Source organism: Phoca vitulina, unplaced genomic scaffold (assembly GCF_004348235.1).
Source record: "Phoca vitulina isolate PV1807 unplaced genomic scaffold, GSC_HSeal_1.0 scaffold47, whole genome shotgun sequence".
In the NCBI taxonomy this organism is placed as follows: Eukaryota; Metazoa; Chordata; class Mammalia; order Carnivora; family Phocidae; genus Phoca; species Phoca vitulina.
In genome coordinates this window covers 2638184-2661309 of record NW_022589750.1, presented here as the reverse complement: position 1 = coordinate 2661309, position 23126 = coordinate 2638184, and the positions used below count along the sequence as shown (strand labels likewise).

General features: G+C 61.6%; 1 protein-coding gene and 1 non-coding gene across 9 annotated transcripts in view; both read right to left on the bottom strand.

Annotated features, from left to right (window-relative positions):
* Positions 1–40: 40 nt before the first annotated feature.
* Positions 41–23126, bottom strand: part of CHD3 (chromodomain helicase DNA binding protein 3) — a 23932-nt gene continuing 846 nt past the window's right edge. Inside the window, exons 2-40 of one of the 8 annotated variants that reach the window (XM_032431722.1) lie at positions 18676–18788; positions 18001–18171; positions 17635–17759; positions 16192–16475; positions 15825–15955; positions 15514–15664; positions 15145–15338; positions 14602–14835; positions 14204–14407; positions 13630–13841; positions 12896–13027; positions 12415–12514; positions 11818–12009; positions 11466–11666; positions 11028–11165; positions 10700–10821; positions 10371–10544; positions 10108–10249; positions 9740–9871; positions 9012–9129; positions 8703–8827; positions 8267–8498; positions 7801–7967; positions 7176–7353; positions 6717–6782; positions 6188–6273; positions 5925–6058; positions 5259–5403; positions 4938–5100; positions 4704–4825; positions 4475–4610; positions 4259–4360; positions 3982–4113; positions 3544–3652; positions 3232–3364; positions 2703–2944; positions 1483–1646; positions 1113–1239; positions 41–754 (exon numbers count right to left, since the gene is read on the bottom strand). In XM_032431722.1, coding sequence (XP_032287613.1) covers positions 514–754; positions 1113–1239; positions 1483–1646; positions 2703–2944; positions 3232–3364; positions 3544–3652; positions 3982–4113; positions 4259–4360; positions 4475–4610; positions 4704–4825; positions 4938–5100; positions 5259–5403; positions 5925–6058; positions 6188–6273; positions 6717–6782; positions 7176–7353; positions 7801–7967; positions 8267–8498; positions 8703–8827; positions 9012–9129; positions 9740–9871; positions 10108–10249; positions 10371–10544; positions 10700–10821; positions 11028–11165; positions 11466–11666; positions 11818–12009; positions 12415–12514; positions 12896–13027; positions 13630–13841; positions 14204–14407; positions 14602–14835; positions 15145–15338; positions 15514–15664; positions 15825–15955; positions 16192–16475; positions 17635–17759; positions 18001–18171; positions 18676–18788 — 6074 coding nt within the window. In that variant the 3' untranslated portion in view covers positions 41–513. The remainder of the gene's footprint in view (positions 755–1112; positions 1240–1482; positions 1647–2702; positions 2945–3231; positions 3365–3543; positions 3653–3981; positions 4114–4258; positions 4361–4474; positions 4611–4703; positions 4826–4937; positions 5101–5258; positions 5404–5924; positions 6059–6187; positions 6274–6716; positions 6783–7175; positions 7354–7800; positions 7968–8266; positions 8499–8702; positions 8828–9011; positions 9130–9739; positions 9872–10107; positions 10250–10370; positions 10545–10699; positions 10822–11027; positions 11166–11465; positions 11667–11817; positions 12010–12414; positions 12515–12895; positions 13028–13629; positions 13842–14203; positions 14408–14601; positions 14836–15144; positions 15339–15513; positions 15665–15824; positions 15956–16191; positions 16476–17634; positions 17760–18000; positions 18172–18675; positions 18789–23126) is intronic. The other 7 variants (XM_032431728.1, XM_032431723.1, XM_032431729.1 and 4 more) reach the window with 7 other exon arrangements.
* LOC116649412 lies at positions 5656–5798 on the bottom strand. Its single transcript, XR_004302675.1, has one exon.

Below are 23126 nucleotides of genomic sequence, written 5' to 3'. Positions count from 1 at the left end.
GGAGAAGACCCCCCAACACAAGATGCCGGTACGCAGGAGGTAACTGAGCCAGTGAGCGGCGCCTTTATTCTGAGGCTGAACAGCAATCGACTCCCTCCCTTGTAACTGCTCCACCCTCCTTTTGGGGAGAGGTAGGGGAAGGAAACATGCAGCCCCCCCTCCTCTTCCCTTCCTCCCTCTCTGAAGTCCCGCTCCTCTCTTGCAAGCCCTTCTCCCCACCACGGTCCCTAAAGGCCAGGCGAGGCTAATCCCCCCACTTCTGTGGATAGAGCTTGTATTGCAGGAGTGAAGATGGGGGAGGCTCCACCTCTTTCCGCCCCCCAACCACTTCTTGGGAAGCTGTGCACGTTCGGTGGGGGATGAAGATACTTGGAAGACCCTGCTTCACCGCCTCCCACCCAGACCTCTTCTCGCCAGCACGGTCTTCAAAGCGCGGTGGGAAAGGTGCACGGGAGTGGAGACAGACAAAGGGCCCTTCCTGGAGAGAGGAGTCGCAGAGAGGGGCAGTGGCTCCTAGCCCAGAGGCGGCCCGAGGGGTGGGGAAGGTGGAGGATTGGCAGCAGGTCCCAGAGCCTGAGCTGGGGGTCGGCCTCGGGCACGGGGCCTGGGTGACGCACAGGCCTGCGATCCGGTCAGTCGTCTATACAGATCACCTCCCCGGCTCGGGGCTCCTTCCGATCCAGCCCGTCTGACACCAGTGCCCCCACCATTTCCTTCTCCTTCTTCACCAGCACTGGAGGGCCGTTGGTGGTGGCTGTTCGGGAAGGGAGTAAGGAAGTGAACCCCGGCTTTGCTCCCAAACGTGGCCTCCTGACTGGAGCGTGCTACTGCTAGGTCACCTCCTGCCACTGCTAGTCCGTTCCCAGGGCGGCAGGGGTGGGAGCGGGGCGAGGCCCTGTTCCCAAGAGACACCGGTGCCCGCGACAGACACCCTGTGCCGACTCTCACCATACCCCCCCTTCTGATCTCCCGATTCTCTTTCCCGGAGGTAACCCAGATGGGGGAGGCTGGGGAGCGAGCTACCTAGCCCCAGAGCCACTGACGCCCTTGCTAAGGGGGGACCGGGCAGGGCCGAAGCTGGGAAGAGCAGGGGCGGGCTGTCACCGGCTGACCTGTGACGAAGGAGCCTGCTGGCATCTGGCTGTAGTTGGCGCCTGCGGCGGCCAGGGCCCCGGCGGGGGCGGCGCTGAAGGCCGCCCCGTACCCCGGAGGCGTAGCGTAGGGCCCCGGGGGGAAGGCCTGGAAGAGAGAGCGGGCCCCCGTGAGCGGCCCCACAGTCCGCGACAGAGAGCAGCTGTAGGGGCAACGGCGGCCACGCTCCAGAACTCCCGACGGGGTCACATACAGGCAGGGAGACTCGAGGGTGAGGAGTGTGTCCCAGCAAGTCGTTTCTCCACACCGTCTAGAGCTGCCGGAAGCGTGTGTGTGGGGGCCGGAGGAGGGCCAGCAGGGACAACTGGAGTTAGGGGGAAAGAGGGTTACCGGTGTGGGGTGAGGCTCCGTGCCCTTGCTGGCCAGCCGGCTGAGGATGCTGCGCTCGGACATCTGCAGGCGGGCTGCGATGGGGGGTATTCGGGACAGCGTGGCCGGCAGGCGGGTCACGTCCGCCTTCATGTCGCTCAGCAACTCCTCCAGCTGGTTCAGAACTGGGGCCCGGGCCACGGAGAAAGAAGGGCAAGAGAAAGACAGGGAAAGGGAGAGATGGAGCCAGGAAACGACGAGGAGTCAGAGGAACAGACACAGTCAGAAAAAGAGAGAGGGAGAGGAAAGAGAGAGGAGGAGAGACAGGGAGGAAGAGAGGAAGATGGAGATGTCAAAGAACCAGAGGCCAAGAAAATGACAGAAGGAGACAGAAAGAGCGACTCGGGGAAGGGGAGAGAGAAGAAGAGTCAGAGACCAGACGAGCAGAGGACAGATGGAGAGGACAGGACACGGGAGGCGGGGGGACATTGGGAGACATGGGGCGGAGGGTTGTCAGAACATCCCATACTCCAAGGGTGACGTTTTGGGGGTGGGGATGGTGGGGAGGAAATAGGAGACGTGGGAGGCGGTAAGTGGTGTCACAGATTTCAGGAGTCAAGGTTTTCATATGTGAGGGGGAGGGAGGTTAGAGGGTCAGCATCACAGACTCAGGGAATTAGAACAGGAATCCAAGGGGCCAGGAGTCAGTCACTAGTCAGACAGGATTAGATGGTTAGAGGGCTCTGGGTTCGAATCTATCATCATCAGGGGAAGAGGGTTTGGGAGGAAGGGTTGGAGGTCAAAGGGAAGTTTCAGGGGGCAGGGTCACAGGGTGGGATGGGGGTAGTTTCTGCCTGGTGGGGCGAGCGAGACGGGGTGGGGGGGACGTGATTTGTGGGATTGGGGGTAGGATTCTGGGGGACTATACGCAGGCCACGGCCCCGGAGAGGGTGCTATTAGCTGTATGGCAGGCGTGTGGGTCAACGAAGAAGTTCCGCCCTGTGGAGGGGACGCGGCACAGTCTCACGGAGTCTGGGCAAGGGGGGCAGGGCCCTCTACTGGGCGCTGGTGTGAACGCTCTCAGGCACAGACGAGGGCCGGCTTGCACAAACCCAAGAGGCTAAAAACCACGGGGCGGCCAGGTGGGTCGGGGTGGGGGCAGAGGTCAGAGGGGGGTGGTTCACAGGGTAAAGGGGTCAGAGGGGTGGGAAGATTTTGAGGGGTGCGGGGTGAAGACTTACGCAGCGTTGTGGGCCCTCCCCCGCGCGGGGCCGCCGCGGCCCTTACCCTTGTGCAGGACGGCGTTGGCCGGCTTGTTCCCCGCCAGCGACTCCTTGGAGAGGTGCTGGTGGCTCTCGGCCAGGCACTCGGCCTCGGCGAAGCGGGCGTGGAGGGCCATGGCGGGGTGCGCCGGCTCCTGCGATAGGTTCAGGTAGGCCGCCCGCCGAAGCTGCTCCTCGATCACCAGCGCCTGCTCCAGGAGCTGAGGGCCCGGGCGGAGGGGGAGTGTGGGCTTCTGACAGCAGCGGGGCCAGCGGACGGGGGGTGCCGGGAGGGGGGACCCACACTGCCCTCCCTGCCCGCCCAGAGCACCCCAGCCTCACACCATACCGGGGGTGGGCCCGGCACTGACCCGACGCACCCCGCCCTCGGCCTCAAGCACCGCTGTCACCCTCAAGGCGTCAGCCTTCGCCACATTCCGACCACACCTGGTCCCCTCTCTGACCCAAGCCCCTCTTCAACGCTGTCCCTTCTCTCCCGGATCCCCACCTTGAATCTCCGGGCCAGGAACTTATTTTTCATCTCCAGAAAGTTCCCCTTATTGGCTTCCGTTTTAAACGGCTCGTTGATGATGGCAAACTGAGCGTCGTTCTGGATGTCCTGCCACCGTGCGTAACCGTGGCTGCAACGCAGGGAGGGGCCGTCAAGGAATTTAACGGGGAGGCGCTGCGTTATCCACACACACTTCCTCTTGGCCCCATGTCCCCAGAGTGGGGTACGACCCCCCTTCCCTGGGTGTGGACTCGTCCCCTCTCCAGGTTGAGAAAACCACTTTTTTCTTGCATTTGTATCTAAGGATACAGGACAATCCCGGCCAGGAGCCAATAGTCATGTCTTCGGTGCCAGATCTCATTGAGTTTCCCCGAGGAAATGGCTGCCCGTTCCTCATTCTGCCACAGCGTGTGAAGCTCTGAAAAGCGGGCCGAAGAGAGAGATGGGGCATCAGGAGTTTGGGAACCGTGGCCAACTCAACAGATGGGCAGAGATGAGGGATCAGAGAGCGGGGAGAGGACCAAGGGCTCTTTAGGAGGAAGAGGGAAAGGTAGGTTCGCGGTGAGGAGCAAAAGCAGTTACAAACAAAGCTCAAGTTCGGACCAGGAATAAAGGGGGGATTAAAGAGGGCTCTGGAGTTAGAAGTGCGGCCAAGGAGGACCCCCGCCCCGCCCGCGACTTGGCACGAGGCACCACACCACAAGAAGGCCCGGGAGGGCGAGCATATCCCAGTGAGGGGCCCCCCACCTGTGAAACCTCCGTCTGCGATATTGAACATGAACCGCGGCTTCTCCGCCTTCTCCTCGCGCCGCCCGTTGGGCCGCGGCTCGTCCCGGGGAGGCCCCGGCCGCAGCTCCCGCTCCCCTCTCGTGTCTTCTGCTAGGGCAGACGGGGCAGAGGTCACCCCCATGCCCTGCACTGGCCTGGCCGGGAGCAAGGACCCCCCAGGACCCAGGCGTTGGCGCCCCCGGACTCCACCTCCCGATTCCCTCGGACCCGGGGCCCCAGTGTGTCCACCCATTACCTCTCTTGCCCAAATCCCCTGTTTCCCCCTCCGGCCTCTCCCTGTGCTCCTGTCCATCCAACGGCTTCTCCTCCCCCCTCTCTCCTGGCGTCGACTCTGTGGCTGTGGGAGGGGGTAGGGGACAGGAAGGGAGGATGTCACCCTCATCCCCTGACCCCGGAAGAGGGAGCCCCCAGAGTCTAAGCCCCCTCGTCACCCCTAAGCTCATGCACCCACCTGACTTCTCTCTGTCCCCCCGGTACCCAGGTTCAGGGTCCATTTCTCCAGGGACTCCCGGCACCTCCTCCTCTAGAGGAATCTTCCTCGGCTCCAGCCGCTCCCCAAGCGATGGGGCTGGGCTAGGGACATCGGCCTAGGAGTCGGGGTGGAGTCAGGGTGAAGCAGAGAGGTCGCAGGCACCTGGCCTTCACGCTCTCCCCTCTGCGGGAGCCCGGCAGCCACGTACCTCGGTCTCCATCTTCTCCCCGGTTTTGCTGTTCTTCTCGGGCTTCTCCTCTTGGTTTTCCGCTTCATCCTTTTCAAGAGGTGTCCTCACTCCATCTCCTTTCTCACTTGGAGCTGGAGTAGCTGCAGGGGGGAGGCAGAGTGAGGAGGCGGAAACCCCCTCCCTGACTCCCGTCCCTGCTTGCGGGGCACCAGCCCCCATCCCCACCTCTCCTGCCGTCCTGACCCCCGTTACCAGGCTTAGAAGTACAAGGACTGTTCGTAGCAGAAGCCTCAGGGGTGGTGGGAGACGTTTTGGTCGGAGAGGAGGCTCTGGAGGAGCGCTTAGAGTCGGCACTGGGGTCGGGCATCAGCTCGGGCATCGACCAGCGCCCATTAATGTGCTCAAATTCCTGTACCTGAGAGGAGCAGGGGGCGGTGGGGACGGGTCAGCTGCAAGCGCTGGACACGCAGGAAGCTCTCCTGCCAGTCTGGATCCAGAACTCGGGGGTGCCAGGCACAGGGGGGACGGGGCCTCTGCGGCCAGCTCGGCTCTGGCTGAGGGACAGGCCGGTACCTTCTTCTTGACGAGAGACATGACTCCAATTCGGGTCAGCACTTGCTGGCGACTCAGGCCCTCCCGAGGGACGCCGTCAGCGAAGGTTTCCGAGCCGTCCGCCCCAGGCTCACAGAGATGGCGCATGAACAGAGACACATAGGCCCTGAGAAGCGTGGGGTGGGATGCAGGTTAGGAGGGCCTCGGCGGGGAGGCGAGGTGGTGAGGGGGCGCACAGGGCTTACTGAAGCCCTGAACCCTATACTGCCCGGGGCCCCCCAATCTCACCACGACCAGCCCTCCACATCCCCCCTCCCACCTCTGCCCCCCGTCTCTCCCCGGTCTCCTTGGCCTTGGTCCTTCGTTCCTCGGCCCCATCAGTCAGCTCGTCATCCCGTCCACCAGCTCCCCTGCTAGTAAATGTGAGGCGAGGCCAGCCCGGGGCCAGGTGCCCATCTCAGGCGCCTCTCCCGTGGGGGTTGGGGAGCCAGGCCTCTGTGCTCTAGGCTCGGCTGAGGGGAGGTGGGGCAGGCTGAGCCCACGCCCCAGGAAACCAAGCCGGAAAAGGCCGGGAGTGTGGTGGTCAGTTGAGTAAGGTCACATCACGTGGCGGCCGAGCGGAGGACGTGAACGCCCGGAGCTCCCACCCTTCCAGCCAGCTGGGTCGGGGGCACCGCCCGCGCTCACTTGAACTCCTTCTCCGTCTTGCCCCTCAGGTCCCGCACCAGCCACTGAGTGGTGAAGGCATCCTGCGGCGGCATCCCCCAGCGCATGACGGCGTTGAGGAAGGCCTTCCGCTGCCGAGTGTTGAATCCCAGCACCTGGGGGCCAGAGGGCAGGGCGGGGGCCCATCAACATCCGGGGGTCTCACTGCTGGGACCCCCCTCAGTGACTTGGCCCCGAGGCCCCACCCCCGAGGGGACACGCAGGGACCTGGGGCCAGCTCCCACCTCAATGTTGCCCCCAACTCGAGCCAGCAGCGGAGGCAGCGGCTTATCCTTCTCGTTCCGGAGCTGCCTCTTTGACTGTCGACGTCCTGGGTGGGGAGGGGGTGGTCTGGTTAGGGGGGCCCCACCTCCTCCACCCCTCAGTCCTTCTCTATGCCCCAGCCCCTGAGACGCAGAACCCAGGGAAGGCCTGGGTCACATCTGAGGCACTTCTAATTTTCTTTCAAGCGCTTTTCGACCTACCCACCGAGCAGGTCTAGAAGAAACGGGTCCCATTAAAGAACTAGCAGCCAGACCACCAGTGAGAACGTCAACTGTAAACTTCCTCGATTTTCCTCCTAGGCACCTCAGCCCGTATGATTCTATACTCCCGATTTTAACAGTGCAGAAATTACGGGCATTTCGTCCTTTTTATCTGCGACCTTTACTTAGTCAACAGAAAAGCACCCGTTTGTATAAATGCGGGATTTAAAGGATGCCAGGGAATGATTTGGGAAAAGCTACGGTAGGAAATCAGGAAAACAAGTGCCACCTTCTGGACGCTCATCGAAGTCTTCGTCTTCCTCCTCTGATCCCACTGAGTATTCAGACTGGTTATCTGTGGGGAGAGGGCACCGGGTCAGGGACGGCTCCCGGGATAAGCCCACACTGGGCCCTTTCTGCCTGGAGGCCCCCCGCCCCCGGATGCTGTCAGACTCTGGGGCCACATATCCTGAACGGGGTCCACGTGCCACGCACCTGGTCCCCGGGCACCTCCCCACCCCTGTGCACCCCGCGCCAGGCGAGGACCCTGCAGCCGCCAGCTGGCTGAGACCACCCGCAAGCCCACCTGGCCTCCGTGCAGCTCGCGCAGACCCTTCCTAACCCCTGCCCCTCCAGCAGGGGAGGCCCTGACCCCGACGCCTCCCTCTCTCCCTCAAAATGCCCCTGGCCTCCAGGCTCCTCGTCAGCACGCCTCCCTTCCCAGTCCCGCCCCCGGGGCAGTCCTCACCCTGGTCCTCCTGAGCGGCGTCGTTGTAGTTGACCTGCTTGCGGACCCGCTTGCCCTTGCCCAGATTGCGGGCCAGGTCCTCCTGCTGCTGCTCGTAGTGGTGCCGCAGGAGCTTCTCCCAGTAGTCGGGGTCCACGTTCTCCTCCTGCTTGATGATCTCCCGCTCGATCTCCTCGATCTGTGGGGCAGCACAACACACGCTCGCAGCCGCCCTCACCACCGCCCAGCGCTCACACCACGACCCCGTCCCTACCCTCCCGCCGCCCGGGCTCAAGTCCGCGTGAACTATCTGGAGGCTGCATGTCTTCCTTGTCTCTTACCGCCAACGAGCTTCTCCGCTCTGCTCCCTGCGTCTCCCCCGAACCTGTCCTCTAGCACCCTCCGCGTCCCTCCCGCCCTGACTCACTGGCATCCTCTGTGTTTGTCAGTACTTTCTCCGCCTAGGTTCTCCCCAAGGTCTGGCCTCACCCCTCAGACCAAGGAGCTGGGTCGCCCTTCGCTGGGCGCCACGGTTAAGAGCTCAGATGAAAAACGAGAGCGAAGGGGGATCCTTCCCCTTCAAGTCCACGGACGCTGCCCTGCAGAGGTGGCCTGGGATAGACAGCGTCCAGCCCCAGCCTCTCACCTTGTCTTCCTCCCGCACCACGTACTGGGCCACCTTGAAGGAGCTGAGATACTCGTTCATGTTCTGCACGTCCGTGTCCTCCGTCGCATCCTGGTTCCGGTCCAACAGCCGAGCGATGGCCTCGTTGTCGTAGTGAATCACGCTGCTGTCCTCCTCTTTGTTCTCCCCTGGTGGAGACCGGGAACGAGGGGGGACTCAGTTCCAGCCAGAGCCTCCGCTGGAACTTGAGGAAGGTCCATGGAAAGCCTTCTGACTTTGCTCCCTTCTCACGGGAGCGCTGGGGGAGAAGTCCCGTCCCCGGGGAGTCCGCGGAGACCTGTTCTGGCTTCCCGCTCTCCATGCAGGAGATAGGGCCGCCCTTCCTCCACGGGCTGCACCAGAGAGTTTTTCTTCGGGGGCCCCCGAAGACGAGCGCGCCCTGGAGAGCAGGGGCCTGCCTTCAGGAAGCTGCAGGGAAGGTCCTCACCCTCGTTCTCGTCCTTGAACAGCTCCTCGGTGCCAAATTTGAGGATGTCATCCAGCTCCTGCTTGGACATGGAGCCCGCCTTGGAGCCCAGCCCGGGCCGGACCACCAGGTGCGTCAGCATCATCTTCCTCTTGGCCACTTGCGTGATTCGCTCTTCCACGGACGCGCGAGTCACAAACCGGTAAATCATCACCTTGTTGGCCTGGCCGATGCGGTGAGCGCGGCTGAAGGCCTGCGGGGGCAGGAAGCAGAAGCGGGGATGGACCGGGGGAGTAGCGGGGGAGACGGGGCCCACGTGCTGGTGAAAGGCTGCCGGCAAGGAAGGGTCTTCTGCCCCCACAGAGCTTTCGCTCTGACCCCGGGACACGACCTCCTCCGCCGTGAGCCCACGTCTCCCTGCTAACAGGTATGGGGGCTCCAGGAGGAGAGCTCCCACCTGGATGTCGTTATGGGGGTTCCAGTCGGAATCGAAGATGATGACTGTGTCGGCAGTGGCCAGATTGATGCCCAGGCCCCCGGCTCGGGTGGACAGCAGGAAGCAGAACTGCTGGGCCCCGGGAGCTAGGAGGGGAGCGCGAGAGTCGGCAGCCGTGCTGGGGGGCCAACTCCTGGACGCCCCCCGGCCGCAGGCCACCATGCCGCCAACACGGCAGCTAGGTGGCAGATACCCTCCCGTGCCGGGGACCCAGGCACAGGTGGCTCGGGCCTCGCACGCCCAGCGGGGACCACGGCGCCTGCTCCTCACCGTTGAACCGATCGATGGCCTCCTGCCTCAGGGCGCCCGTGATACCTCCGTCGATGCGCTCATACTTGTACCCTTCGTAGTCTAGAAAGTCCTCTAGCAGGTCCAGCATCTTGGTCATCTACAGCGGGACAGAAGGACAGAGTCTGGAATGACGAGGCAGTGGGCCGGGCCGGTGTGTCCTGACCACCCCTTTACCGCGCCACCCCCCTCAGCCGTCTCGCCGGCCCTAGAGCCCGCTCCCTGGTGCTGCTGCCCCGCTCCAGCCCCTCCTCGCCCCGCATTCTCGTCACACTCGCTTGACTGAGGATCCCTTCTCCTAAGGCTGAGGCTCTCCTCTGAGACCCACGAGAAGGTTTCAGGGACATCTACAAATGCCCTGAAAATCTGTACAGGATCGTCTAACTGGGCGGTTTCCTGGAGAGCACACCCACGGCTTCCATCAGATTCCCAAGAGCTCCGTGCTCTCCTGTCCTCTCCCCTGCTTAAGAAACATCACAGGTCCCAGAGACAACCCTGAGGAGACACGGGCTCACCCTCCCCTTGCTCCCTATTTGGCTTCCAAGAAGCTGGCCTGCAACTTGCAACGACCTTAGCTGAGAACAGGGGTCAGAGACCGTACCGGAACCTCTCAAGAGTGCCACCCCCTAACCTCTCTCACCATGGCAGCCATGGGAACAAAATAAGGGGACTGGCCTGGGGGGCGACACAGAGCTACGGGCGCGGGTCACCTGCGAGAAGATGAGAACTCTGTGTCCCTGCTCCTTCAGCTTGCGTAGCATCTTCTGCAGGAGCATGAGCTTGCCAGATGCTTTAATAAGTGCCCCACCCTCGTAGGCCCCACTGGGGAGTTTGGGGGACTCCTGCCAAAAAGGGAGCAGGAAGGAGGAGTGGGTCAGGGAGCAGCAGGCCCCTGTGTTCGCACCAAGCCCAGAAAGCCAGGAGCCCAAACCCAGCCTCCGCCCCTCGGAACTTCCTGCTCCCCTGCGCAATCCCGCCCCTGGCCCCCCGCCCGCCGCCCAGCTCCAGGCCTGCCTCGGCTCCCCCCGCCCCCGTTTTCAGACCACAGCCTGTCGGCAGCCCCCAACTAGTGCGTCACCATAGCAGCCACGGGGAAGAGGTAGGGGTGGTTACAACACTTCTTCAGATCCATCATGATGTTGAGCAGAGACACCTGGTTCCCGCCACCTCGCGAATTCAAGGCCTCGAAGTTCCGAGTCAGGATGTACTTGTAGTATTTCCTGAAGACCAGGGTGGGGGCGCGGGAGAGACAAAGGGACCAGTGAGGAGGCTGCCCTGGGTCTCAGCTTCCCGGAAAGCTGCCCCCGGCCCCCAGTCCAGGTCGCCCGGCTCTCGCCTCACTTCTGCATGGGGCTCAGCTCCACCCGAACGATGAGCTCCGTCTTGGCTGGCATGTTCTTGAAGACATCAGCCTTGAGCCTCCGCAGCATGTGCGGCCCCAGCAAATCGTGCAGTTTCTTAATCTGGTCTTCTTTGGATATGTCAGCAAACTCCTCCAGGAAGCCTTCCAGGTTGCTGGTAGCCGGAAGGAGACAAGGAACCGAACAGGCCATTGGGTTCTCTGTCCCTGGCCTCGGGCTCCCTTCTTCACTTAGAGGACTCCTCCTCCCGCTCCTGTTCTCAGCCCCTCCACGCTGCACCTCCACACACCCCCCTGGTGGGTCACTTACTTAAACCTCTCTGGGGTGAGGAAGTTCAGCAGGTGGAAGAGCTCCTCCAGATTATTCTGCAATGGAGTCCCTGTCAGCAGCAACTTATGATCTATCTTGTAGCCATTGAGGACCCTGAAAAACTAGAAAATGGGGCGAGGAGAGGCAGGAGAACGGGCCCGTTAGTCGCAAGTGGCTAGACCACAGTGCCCACCTTTTCCTGTTCCCTCTGGGATTAGAGGCCCCAAATCCCCAGTCCTCCCTCTCCCCCAAGCTGGACTCCTCCCTGTTCCAGAACGTTCCTTCTTAGAAGCAGGGCCAGACTCGGTGGTCTGGGTATCTCACTCACCTTGGACTGGTTATTCTTGAGCCGATGGGCTTCATCCACCACGAGGCAGGCCCAGCGGATGGAGCCGAGTGCTGCCTGATCGATGGTGATCAGCTCATACGATGTCAGGAGAACGTGGAACTTCACCTGGGCCTCCCTCTGCCAACACAGCCACGGTCTGTGCCGTTGCCACCCGACCCCCGGGCACCCAGACTTCCACCCCGTTCTTTACCCGGACCCCCCGTCCTGCTGCGTGGGCTCTACGCGGGGATGACTGGACGCGGCCCCCAACCTCTATGCCGTGTCCAGTACGGACAGAAACGTACGTCTCCAGGACAGGAGAGCAGGGGCGGGGAGGAAGGAAAACGCTCGGAGGGGAGCAAAGGAACTGAAACCCTGGTGGGGGGCAGCGAGACAACAAATCTGGGCTCTCCAAGAAGACAAGGTCGAGAAGCCTACCTTCATCTTGAAAGCTTTCTTGCCGCCTTTGATGGCGTTGTCTTCGAAGGAAAACTCGTTCTCGCGGATGATGGCCCGGCTGTCCTTGTCACCCGTGTACGTCACCACGTAGAACTTGGGTGCCCACATCTGGAACTCCCGCTCCCAGTTAATGATAGTAGAGAGGGGAGCACTCACCAGAAAGGGACCCTTTGTGTGGCCCTGGGAGTCAAGGGGAGGGCACCGTTAGTCGGGGCTCGAGGCGGTCGCCCCGGTCCTCTGGCTGCCTCCCTCCTCGCCGCACGCCTCCGTGCCCTCAGCCTCCATCCACTCCCACCTTCCCCAGCCCCTCAGGGGCCCCCGCATCCAGTACCTCCTTGTAGAGCGAGTAGAGGAAGACGATGGTCTGGATGGTCTTGCCCAGCCCCATCTCGTCAGCCAGGATGGTGTCGGTGCCCTGGGCCCACGAGAAGCGCAGCCAGTTCAAGCCCTCCAGCTGGTACATGTGCAGCGTGCCTCCCGTGGCCGTGATAAACCGCGGCTGGGTCTCGTATTTCACCGTCGGCTGCCGGGTCAAGAAGTCCGAACGCTCAAGGGGACGGTCAGGGCTCCTCCGCCCCCCTCCCTGGCACTGAGATCAAGTTGGATCACGGTTCCCTCCACGAGGCCTGAGCTTATGGAAGTTCTAGACTTCAGTCCCTCCCCATCACTCCTTAAAGCCAGACGCAGCGATGGCACCGGCGACAGCGTGAGGAAGGGAGCTGCGGGGGTGGGGGTGGGGGCAGCCCTGGGTGCTACTGCTTTGAGCTGCTCTCTGGCCCTTTAGCCAGAGTTCCTAGCCACACTTGGGGCAAGGCTGGACACTGTTTAGGGAGGTTGCTGAAACTCGGGGAAGTCCTGTCAGTAGCCCCGGGGCAATCTGCAATCGCCCCGGTTCTAGAATCAGGAGAGGGGCTGAGGGAGGACTTACGTCGTTAGTAGGAGAACTGGGGGGCCCGTCGCCCTGCAGCTCCTTCTTCTTCTTCTTATACTTGCGGGGCTGGGCGGGGTCCTCCCCCATGATCAGTTCTCTGGGAAAAGAGCGGATCTGAGTGAGGCCTGCTCCTCGGGACCTCGCTCTCTCCTGAACCCATTCCAGACCTAACTCCCACTCCCCTAAACTTGACTTTCTCACATTTCCTTTCTCCCAGCCTCTTTACCTTCACCCCTCAATTTTCGTCTCCAGGGCCAACCCTCCCCAGTCCTCAGCATCCCCTTTCCCCATGACTGGACCTGACGTCTGCTCCTCGCGTGGCTTCTTTACCAGTCCCATCCCAGATAACCTAACGCTGGCTCCCACTGCCCCCGATTCCAGGTTGGATCTATCCCTACTGCACCTCCTCTACCCTGGAGGAGTGGCTTTCGTGCCCCGGTCCTCAGACTCCCTCTACCCCATGGCCTGGCCCCCTCACCGGTGTCTCCAGTAGCTCTGCTTGTGGTCTTCATATTCGGGGATGTTCATTTCATCTTCCTCCCATGTGGACTGGTCGTAGGGCAAGTCCCTCCATTTCACTAGGTAGTGGTAATTCCCCTTTTTATCCACACTGCGGGGCAGAAGACCGAAAGAAGGAGCAGGAGGAGAAAAATAACATGGACCGCAAGTAGAAAGAAGTCGTCATAAACGCAATTATCAGTAAACACGTAGCCTTTTCACCTATTCCTCCATGGGGGCCCCTGGGAGGGAATTTAGGATGGCCGAGGTACCCCCTTACCCTTTCCAGGACGGCTGCTTAGAAATCAACGATCAGAACACATCCTGGGCCTCATCTAAACACACTTAACTAAACACCCACTGGGCGTGAGGCCCCATTCCAGGTGGGGGTGATTCAGCAGTGATGAACGAAACACACGACGGACCCCATGCCCTCGAAGCTCACATTTGGCTGCGGAAGGCAGAGGTGAACCAGGGGCACACACACACGCAAAGGAATGTTCGGTGGTAACAAGCACCACGAAGAAAGAAGTATGACAAACACCGGCCTGGCTGAACCGTGTTTCTTTCTCACGTTGGCCCTCATGGCCCAACACCCAGCCTCGCGTGTCATTAGATCAGAGGCAGGGGCGAAGGGCTGGACTCTCCGCCTGGTTTCTCTCCACCCCACTGGGGAGACGTGTCCCAACGGCTGGCGTGCAGCCAGAGGCTCACCTGTGGTTGATGATGCGGTGGACGGTCATCCACTCCGGCTTGATGCCAAAGCGATAGTACTTCTCCTCCATCTCCGCGTAGTGCGGGTCCTTCACCTTGCGCTTGTCACTCTTCCCATCGTCCTCGCCGGAGCCATAGTCCAGGGGCGGGGGCTCATCCATGTCGTTCTTCCGCTGGTAGTTCCGGTACATTACCAAGTGGAAGATCTCCAACTGGTGGGGCACAGAGGGAGGGGAACGAGACGGTCCCAGCATCCGAAGAGGACCGAAGGGAACAGGGGGCAGGCCCCAGGGGGAGCGGCGTGGGGAGGAGAGACGCAAAGTGAACTGGGCGAGCACGTAACAGGCTAAAGGAAGCAGGGAACATGGTGAGATTGAGGGCAGAAAGCGAAGGGAGGCTGGCGGAGAGAGGACAGAGGCCGGGAGAACCTCCTGTGGAGACTAAGGACGGAGGGAGGGCGTGAGGGCCGGAGGCGGGAGCCAAGGGCCAGCGAAGGGTCTGGAACAGCAGAGCCGGAGTGGGTGAGAAGAGCAGGAGAAGGGGTCACAGAGAGCGGGAAGGAGGGGCCGCGTACCTGAAGCTCCTTGGCCCAGGAGCAGTGCCAGTAGGACAGTCCTACCCACTTGACAAAGAACTCTCGCTCCGATCGACCTTGAAGAGGACGGGGCGGAGGGGCATCGGGGTTCCCGTCGGCCTGCTGGGGGGCTGGCACGGACACGGGTGGCTCCCCCCACCGCCAGTGCAGGATCTTCTGCACACGGCCTTTCAGCACGGGGCACTTGGGGACAGGCGTGCACAAGGAGGAAACAGAGGCAGAAAGAGCCATTGTTATAGGAGGAGGAGGACGGGGTCCCATGAGGGAGTCAAAGGCCAAGTGAAGGGACAGGAGGGGAAGGAGGAGCTGGACGGTGGGATCCCAGAGATGGGAGGAGCCGGGGCTGCGAGGAAACGCGGCGGGAAGGGCCGACTTACCGTGCATCGGGGACACAGCCATTCCCCATTGGGGATGTCGGGCAGGGGCGGGTTCAGACAGTGGATGTGGTAGGAGGAGATGCACGCGTCGCAGCACAAGAGCTCGCCCCCATCCTTGCACACGCGACAGTACTCCATGTGGTCGTCTTCCTCCTCCTTCTCCCCTTCTTCCTCTCCCTCCTCTTCGTATTCCTCCTCCTCCTCCTTGGCCTCCCACTGCACCCCCTCCTTCTCCTGGGAAGCCAAGGCCAGACACAGACACAGATGGAAGGAAGGAGACGGGCAGTGAGACCGGAAGCCAGGGACAGAAACAGGACACCCAACTCCTAGAAGTGCAAAGGACGTGGGCGGGAAGGAAGGGACGGGACACCTCCGTTTCCAAACATGTTAATGAGAGGGCAGAAGGACGGGGGAGAGGAGCCAGGATCCTGGATCCTCACATGCCAGCCACTGAGAAAGCCAGGCGTCCGGGGGCAGGCGGAGGGCATCTGGGGGCAGGACGCAGACGGGTGGGTCCCCGGGGGAGACGCAGCAGGTACTCACGCAGTGGGGGCAGCTCCATTTGCCCTCGGGAGCCCGGTCCAGCTCAGGATCAAGGCAGACGAGGTGGTAGGCACGAGGGCAGGTGTCACACAGAATAATTTCCCCACCCTGCTGGCACACCTCGCAGTAATCCTGATGATCCGTCTCGTAGCCGTCAACCTCCTCCTCCCCGGCCACTGCGGGACAGCCCAGGACTGTCACGTACACCAGTGGAGGCAAAGGGCGCAGAGAGAGAGAGAGACAGAGAAAGAGAGAGAGAGAGGGATGATGGGAGAGAGAAGACCTGAACAAAGCAGTCAGAGGGGAAAACAAGAGGAGCCCCCAAAGGGACGAGAGGAGGCCAGACAAGGTCGCGCCGGCCCCCCTTACCCTTCCTCTTCTTCCGCCCTGGCCGGCCTCTCTTGAGCTTCTTGGTGCGGACAGGCCCATCGGGCCGGCCCGAGGCGCTGTGGACGCTGCCGCTGTCCAGGTCTGACTCCTCGGCCTCCGGCTCAGGGCCCTCATCACTCTGCAAAACATACTGCCCATAGCCCCGTGGTGGTCAGGGAGGCCGGCTGCGATCCGCTCCCCTCCCCAGGCCTGACTCCTGCTGTAGCTTCCCGCACGGACCCCTGCATCTGGACCCCCAGCCCCCCTCCGACGCTCCCCAGGCGCTTAGCCGACGGGGAGGGGCTGCTCACCGAGCCTCCCTTCTTCCTCTTGCCACCCAGCAGCCCTAGCTTGATTTTCAGTGGTGCCATCTTCTTCCCCCGAAGCTTCTTGCGTCCATCAGGCACTCGGGGGCTCTTACTCCGCCTTTTATGGCCCGGCCCTGAAGGAGGAGTGGGGTGAGGGGGAAAAGGTAGACGTCACGACGTCCTGGAATAACGGAGGTCACAGAGGCCTCTGGACCCTCCTGTGGGCTGTGGCTTCCCTCAGACCTCCTCCCGCAAAGCGCTTCCCCTACAACAATCGGGGCTGAGAAGACACAAGAGTTCTAGACTCTGACTTGCGAGCGTGTGGTTTGGAGGGCGGGGCGACGGTTGTTCTAAGCAGAGGGTTTCTCACCTTTGCCCTCTTTGGTTTTGGCTCTTCGGATGGGTGGGGGCTGGGCATCGGCAGGAGGCGGCGGCGGGAGGGTGGGGGGTCCGGAAGGTGCTATGGGGGCGGCCGATGACACAGCAGCTGACACCTGCTCGGCCACTGCCGCAGCCGCCGCAGCCGCCGCGGCCGCCACAGCAGCCGCCGAGCCCTTGAAGGGGTTGTTGGCACTGAACTCTCTCCACTTGGCCCCGAGGATGGTCATCATCTTAGACATCGGGATCTTAGGATTCTTCTTCGCAATCAGGGGCCTGTAAATACAGAAGCAGAAGACGCAGGACCCTCACGGACGGTCCGGGAACACTGCCCGCCCCTCATGGGCTAAGTCTGCGCGCACTCGCGCTCCTGGGCCTGAGGACCCGTCCCGGCAGGAACGACGTCGCCTTAGAGGTAAACAGATACAAGGCGTAAGATAAAAGACAACGTACACGCGCAGCATGTAAAAAAGGGTAAGAAGGAGACGTCGGGAAAAATGCTTTGAATCTTTTACGGTTTGTGAGACTCTTTGACGTGCGTTAGCAAGGCCTCGTTTCATCCTCGAGATGAGACCACGAGTTGCCAGGACTCTGTGTGTTTTTCTAGTGAGTTCCACGGGCCCTGAGGAAGGGTCCCAGCACGTGGAGCCTGACAGGCCAGGCGGGTTCTGCTCCGTGGCAGGCGTTAAACTCTCGTGAGGACATGGGTGACCACGGTCCTCAGCAGTGAAGCAGGAGAGACAGGGTACCAGTGACAGGTACCGGGTACAGAACACTCGCCGGAGAGGGGGTGGGCACCAGGCCTCGAGAGCACCGCGCTCCCCTCACCCCAGCAAATCCCCACAGGACCCCAGGAGGGACACACCATGACGGCCTACTTTACACATCGAAAACCGAAGAGCAGAGAAGTAGCGTGCCCAAGACAGTACCAGGCCCGCTGCTCTGTAAAGTGCCTGCTCCCCCAAAAGGCAGCTCCGCCAAGGCCTCCTCTAACCAGGGGGTCCCCGAAGCCCAGGCTGCACGGCCAACAGGGCAAGTGCCGTTGCCACGGGGTCCTAAGCCAGAGACACAGAGGACCTGATAACCAAGCAGAGGAAATTGGGCAACGCTAATGTTCTCTGGGCGTCAGTGGAGAGAGAAGTCACGCAGAGGGGGCTGGGACGGTTGGAGCGGTGAGGGCCACCAGCCCTCGCGGTCTTCCGTCACTGGAGGTTTTGAACCCGGCACTGGAATTATGACCTCCCCCCGCCCCCTCCGTGAAGGGCTCCTGACTGGGGTCCTCGGAGCCTCAGGTGTCCAGGAACCCTAAAGTTATGTGCAGATGGGGTGTGTCTGTGCTGTGCGTTTCTCTGGGGAGCAGCGTCTGAGCATTTATCCGGTTCCAGAGGGGTTCACCTGGCCCCCCCAAAGTAAAGTGTCCGTGGGCCAGTCCTACCTCATGAACTGGCTAAAGGCTTTGTAGTTGGTGAGTGTGTGGTAATCCTCCTCGGAGAACACATGCTCCACGTCCTCCAGGCCCCAGGTCAGAAGCAGAGTTGCCGACGACTTCTGTTCCACCTGCTGGGAGAGAGCGGGTGTCATGGGGCTTTTGATGGGGGGGCTTCGGTGAGGCAGATGCTTCTCCAGCCCCCATCCTGGGCTCCCTACATGCCTCCCTCCCTCCCTACTAGCTACCCACTGTGCTCTCCGGCGCGACCCCCCCATAGCTTCTCCACTGAGCACCCCTCCTTGGGGCACTCCCTCCCTCCCCAGGCCCGTCTTCAACACTGATGTGTCCCCCCCATTCCCTAATTCTACTCACCTTTTGCCCCCCGTCTCCCTCCCCCTTTTTCCGCCGCTTTGTCTTCTTCTCCTTTTTTTCTCTGTGCTTCCGCCTCCGTTTCCGACCTGGTCCAGTTCCATATTCGCTGCCTCCGCTCTCTGACTTCTCCCGGTACTCATCTCGCTCGGAGCCAAATTCCTCCTCACTGTCCTAAGGGAGAGAAATAAAAATAACATTTCTTCAGTCCTACCATGTGCCAGGAACTGTTCTTAGCCCATAACATATATTACCCCTTTTAATCTTCACAACAATTCTCTGGAGATAGTAACTCATCTATTTTTATCTGCCTTTTTTTTTTTTGCAGATAAGGAAACTGAGGCACGCAGAACTAAACGAACCGCCAAGGGGACACGGGGCTGCTAGGCTCTGACCGCATGCAGTCTGCGCCCAGAGCCTGCTCTCTCAACAGGGCTTACTGCTGCTAAGGTGAGTCACGTGGACAGTGGGGGCTCTTTACTCGGTTGTGGTGACTGAGATTGGGGTCCTAGATCCACGAGCTACAAGCCAGCCAGAGGGGGGCGGGGGCGTCAGACCTCCCTGACTGCCGGATGCTCCCCCCCCTCCACCCTCGATAATCGGGACCGGAGAAAACGCAGGTGCCTGGGCAGAGGTCTGCTGGGCCTTGCCGTGGAGACAGGAGTCCTTGACACTTACAAGCTTCTTGCGTTTTCGGGGTTTTCCTGGCTTGTTCTCCTTCTGCTTCTTGGGTCCTCGTTTTCTCTTCTTCACACCCAACGCTGAAGGTAGCAGCCGGATGTCATCCTTATCTTTGGAGCAGAGAGCACCAGAGAACCTAAGCCTCTAGGTTCCCCGTCTCTGTGGCCCCTAGACCTCACCCCTCCTCACCTCTTCCCTTCCCACTCTCTAGGAACTCGGGCATTAACTCCTCCAAACCTCGCCTCCCTTCGCTGGGTGCAAACAGAGAGTGTTTCGAGTACTCTGGGACGCTTGGGTTCTGAATGGGAGGTCAGGGGTCAGAAGGGAAGAGCAGCCAAACCACTCCCTCCTCTCCCCTCCTACTAACAAGGGAGCAGGCTCTAGGCCATGGGCTCTAACTGTGGCAGGTCCTTTCAGTCGCCGCCAGGGCTCCTCCTGCCTTCCCCCTCACTTAGCCAGCTGGCATCCTGCCCGGGAACTGGGGAAGCCGTGCCCAGCTGCTGGCCTGGCCTGACCCCAGCACTTGGAGTGGGGAGACAAACTGGCAGCTCCCTAAGCCAGATGCTGAGAAGGGAGAGCCAAAGGTGGACACCTGGGATCTCACACTAACACCCGGGGCCCTCACATCCTTTCTGCCACGAGGGAGGCCTCTATTTATACTTCCTCAGATGATCGCCAGGCCTCCTGTCACCCCAACACAGCCCTGGAGGAAAAGAAGGCCATGCCAGTCATTTTCACATCTTGCCCACAGGACCACAGCGTCTGGCTCGTCCATCACACCCTAACCCTACGGGAGCCGTCTCCACAATTACCTAAACATTCCTCTTCCCAAGTAGCCTGGAACCTTCCCTCAAATCTATTTCCATATCCCTGTTCCCTTTCAGAACTCAGGGGCCCTCCCCTTTGTCCCCTGGTCTCACCCTTCGCCTCCTAATTTAGTCCCATTCATACATAAGCAGCACGGGAGACCCAAACAAAGCTAGCGACAGAGACACACCCAGCGTATGCATTCTCAGACGCACAAGCGTGCACGCATGGTCCTGAGCACAAATCCAGAGGACAGCCCGGACCTGCTTTCAGCAGGGCTAGATCCCTGGCTTTCTCCCCATAGGTCTCTGTCGGGCCAGGGCTTCCCTTCTCCGTGACGCCCCCACCGCGGATCCGGGCAAGACACGGATGTTACAGATCCGGGGCCCTGCTTGGCCTCCCTCCCTCCCCAGCAGGCACTAGACTAACCAGCCTGACCTGTCCTGCTCGGGCAGAGGAGGAAAGCCTGGGCCTGGCCCAGCCCCTTGCTCTAGGACACACAATCCTTCGGCCCACAACAGCCAAGGGAAAATTAGCCACAATTAACACGGCTTCCACTGCCTCGGGATCCCGGCGCCTCCTTCCTCAGTGCTACCTGTCCTCGGAACGCCAGCATCCTGTGTCCTCTGGTGCAGGAACACCCTCTAGGACGGGGCTGGGGGCGGGGGGGGGGGGGGGGAATCCGCGCAGCAGGCCCCGGGCGTGCAAAGAGCGTGCGGACAGGAGTAGGAAGTCAGCAAGACGCCATGCCGCGCCCCCCCCCCCCCCCCGGGCAACCCAGCAGCCAGCTCTCCCCAACCCCCGGGACGTCGCTTAATGTGAACATGGAAACAGAGGCCGCCGGGGCGGTGGCAGGGGCCGGCCAACTGGCTCCGCATCAGGGACGAGGCCTGGGCCGCCACCCGCCCCGCCGGGGTTGGGGCACCTGCCCCAGGGCCCTCGCCGCCAGTTCGCCGCGCTCCCCGCCCCGGCAGGAGGCTCCCGGACTCGGGAGGCCGGCGGCGGCGGGGAGAGGCAGCGTGGAGCGGCGAGGAAGGGAAAGGGAGGGCAATAAAGCAAACCCAAGTCCCAACCTCGGTCTCAGCCGCCACTCAATGCTGGCCCGGCGCCCAGACTCTCCCACACCCGGGCTCCGATCCCGGGAAGCAGGCGGGGGCGGGGGGCGGCGCGCGGCGGGGGCGGGGCCTGGCGCGCCGGGGCGGCGGGAGGGGGGAGGCGGGCGGAGCCGGGCCCAGGCCGCGCCTCCCGCCCGCCCCGCTCTCCCTCTAATCTCACCATCAATCTCTCACACATATATTTATTTTTTCTCAAATTCCCCTCCCTCCCCCACAACGCACCACCATAATAGGTCTGCTGCACATGCGTACTGCATGCAGGGGGTGGGTTTGTATTTTCAGACCTTTTGCAAAGAAACTACCAGAATTTTCCGCACCACCCACAATCATTCCCCACCCCCACCCCCAAAGAATCACATCTATATATTATGTTATATTATTTCTCGAGACTTGCCAGAAGGGGGAGGGAGAAGAAATGAGTTTTTGGCTTCCTGCTCCCTTCCCCCACAACACGAGTGCTATTATTTTAAACGTTTAACAATGTAAGGAGACGGGAGGGGGGGGAAGGGATAAAATTGGTCTTGGGTAAGAATGTAAAACAAAATGGTGAGAATCAAAGCAGTCAGAATGAAAAACAATAGGCCTCTAATACGTGCAAATTCATATTCTGGAGAAGGATGAGGGAGGGCAGCCCGCACACATTTCCTTCGAGGAGGCTTATTTTGCCCACACTTAGGTAGACAGAAATAACGAGCGGACCAAAAATATTTTCCCAAAGTTTTGCCTCAGAAAGTCATCTGAGGGGGTGCATCTGGGTCACTCATTTGACTCGGAGGGCTGAAAGGGGGTGGGGGGGATACAATGGCCCCGGGAGAGCGCGGAGGTGGGTTTTCATTTCAAATACAAATTTTTAAAAAACATTTGACGTTTCTTCTCGGCTGTCGAGAGAGCGGAGGGAAGATGGGGAGGGAGGACTGACACAAAGACCCACCTCGACCTCAGATTCTTTCATGCCCCTCTCGCTCACATCCCCAAATACGGGATCAAAAACACCCAAATACCACATTCCAAGTTCCAAACAAATAGGTGCCCTAACACAACCTGACATCCTTTCTTTCCCTTTTTAGCTACGTCTGCCGTGCTCCAGGCATCCCCCTCCCCACGATTCTTTATTCCTTCTCCTTCTTGCAAATCCATGGGTTCCCTGGGATAACTTTCTAAAAACTTTTCCCTTTTTCAGACAAGCCTGGGGGGGGGAGGTCCCTGTTTCCATCAGACACGCACCCTCTTCCGCCCCCCCCCCCCAAGAAGGCACCCCGTACTCCCTCAAAGGTGGTCTCAACTGAACAGGAACATTTGCTACATAAGCCACACAGATCAATGTGACAGTTTCACAAAGAGCGTGATGTTAGCCGTCCTAAAGTTTGGTGCATTTGTGCTGCATGGCACCCAGAGGCCTGGGGGTATGGGTGTCCCCTTCCCTGCCCCAAGGAGAAGATGTGAGCACCCTCAGGATGCTCCCCTGTCCTCAAGAAGATCCGAAATCACTCCACTAGGAGGGTGGTCTGAATGGGGCCATTGCTGTCCCCCCCCCCCCATGCGAGGCAGCAGTCTGCCCCTTCCACCCCTGGGGGAACTGCCCAGAGGGCGGCCGGGTGACTTGTCATCCCGGGGGAGGGGTGCCGAGTGACGGTCAAGCTGCACAACAGCTGGGTGGGCAGTTCACGCCCCCCGGCGTGATCAAGGTGCGGGTGGTTTCAGCGAGAGAGTGAGTGACAGTGAATGGCAGCCACGTGAGAGTCACAGCTGGGCAGCTCGGCCACCCCAGACTGACGGGGTCACGCGGGGGGGGGGTGGGGGTGGGGGCCCGCACTTGACACAAAAGAGCCGGGAGCAGAGTGGAGATAAAGGGGGTGGAGTTGGGGGCATCTAGTTTCCCAGACACTCTCCCCGCGCTCCCCGATCTTAACGCAGTGCTCTCCCCGTGCCGAGCCGGGGGGAGAGGCGGCAGGAGCAAGTCCGACTCCAGGAAGTGGTCTGCGCGGACTGCGGCCACCACCTGCCCCCGGGCCCCAGCCGCCCGCAGACATCCACGCGACCCCTCCCCCACGTGCCGCCGCACGCCCCGGAGTTGGCGGGCGCCCGGGTCCCCGCAGGCGGGGGTCCGACGGAGACCGACCCCCACCCCCGCCCCCCCCACGCCTGAGGGGGGGTGGTTAGGCCCGCGGTCCGCTCCACACGCGGAAACCCCCCCGTTACCTCAGTGCAACCCCACTCGGGCCGGAGCCCGAGGGGCGCCCGCGCGGCCGCCCCTCCCCCACGCGCCCCTCCTCCACGCCGCCGTCCGGCCGCCAGGGTCTCCGCGGTCCCTCGCTCGGCCAGGGAGGGGGCCCTGGCTTCGCCGCGGCCGTTTCCTGCCTACCCCCTCCCCGCCGAGGGTAAAAAAAAAAATCTCCTCCTCCTCCTCCCCCGAAAGCCGCGACCGAGTGGCCCGGTCCGCGCGCGCAGCTCGCGCCCAGCGCTCTCCAGCCCGGGCGGCGGCGGCGGCGGCGGCGGCGGCGGAGGAGGAGGCGGCGGCGGCGGCGG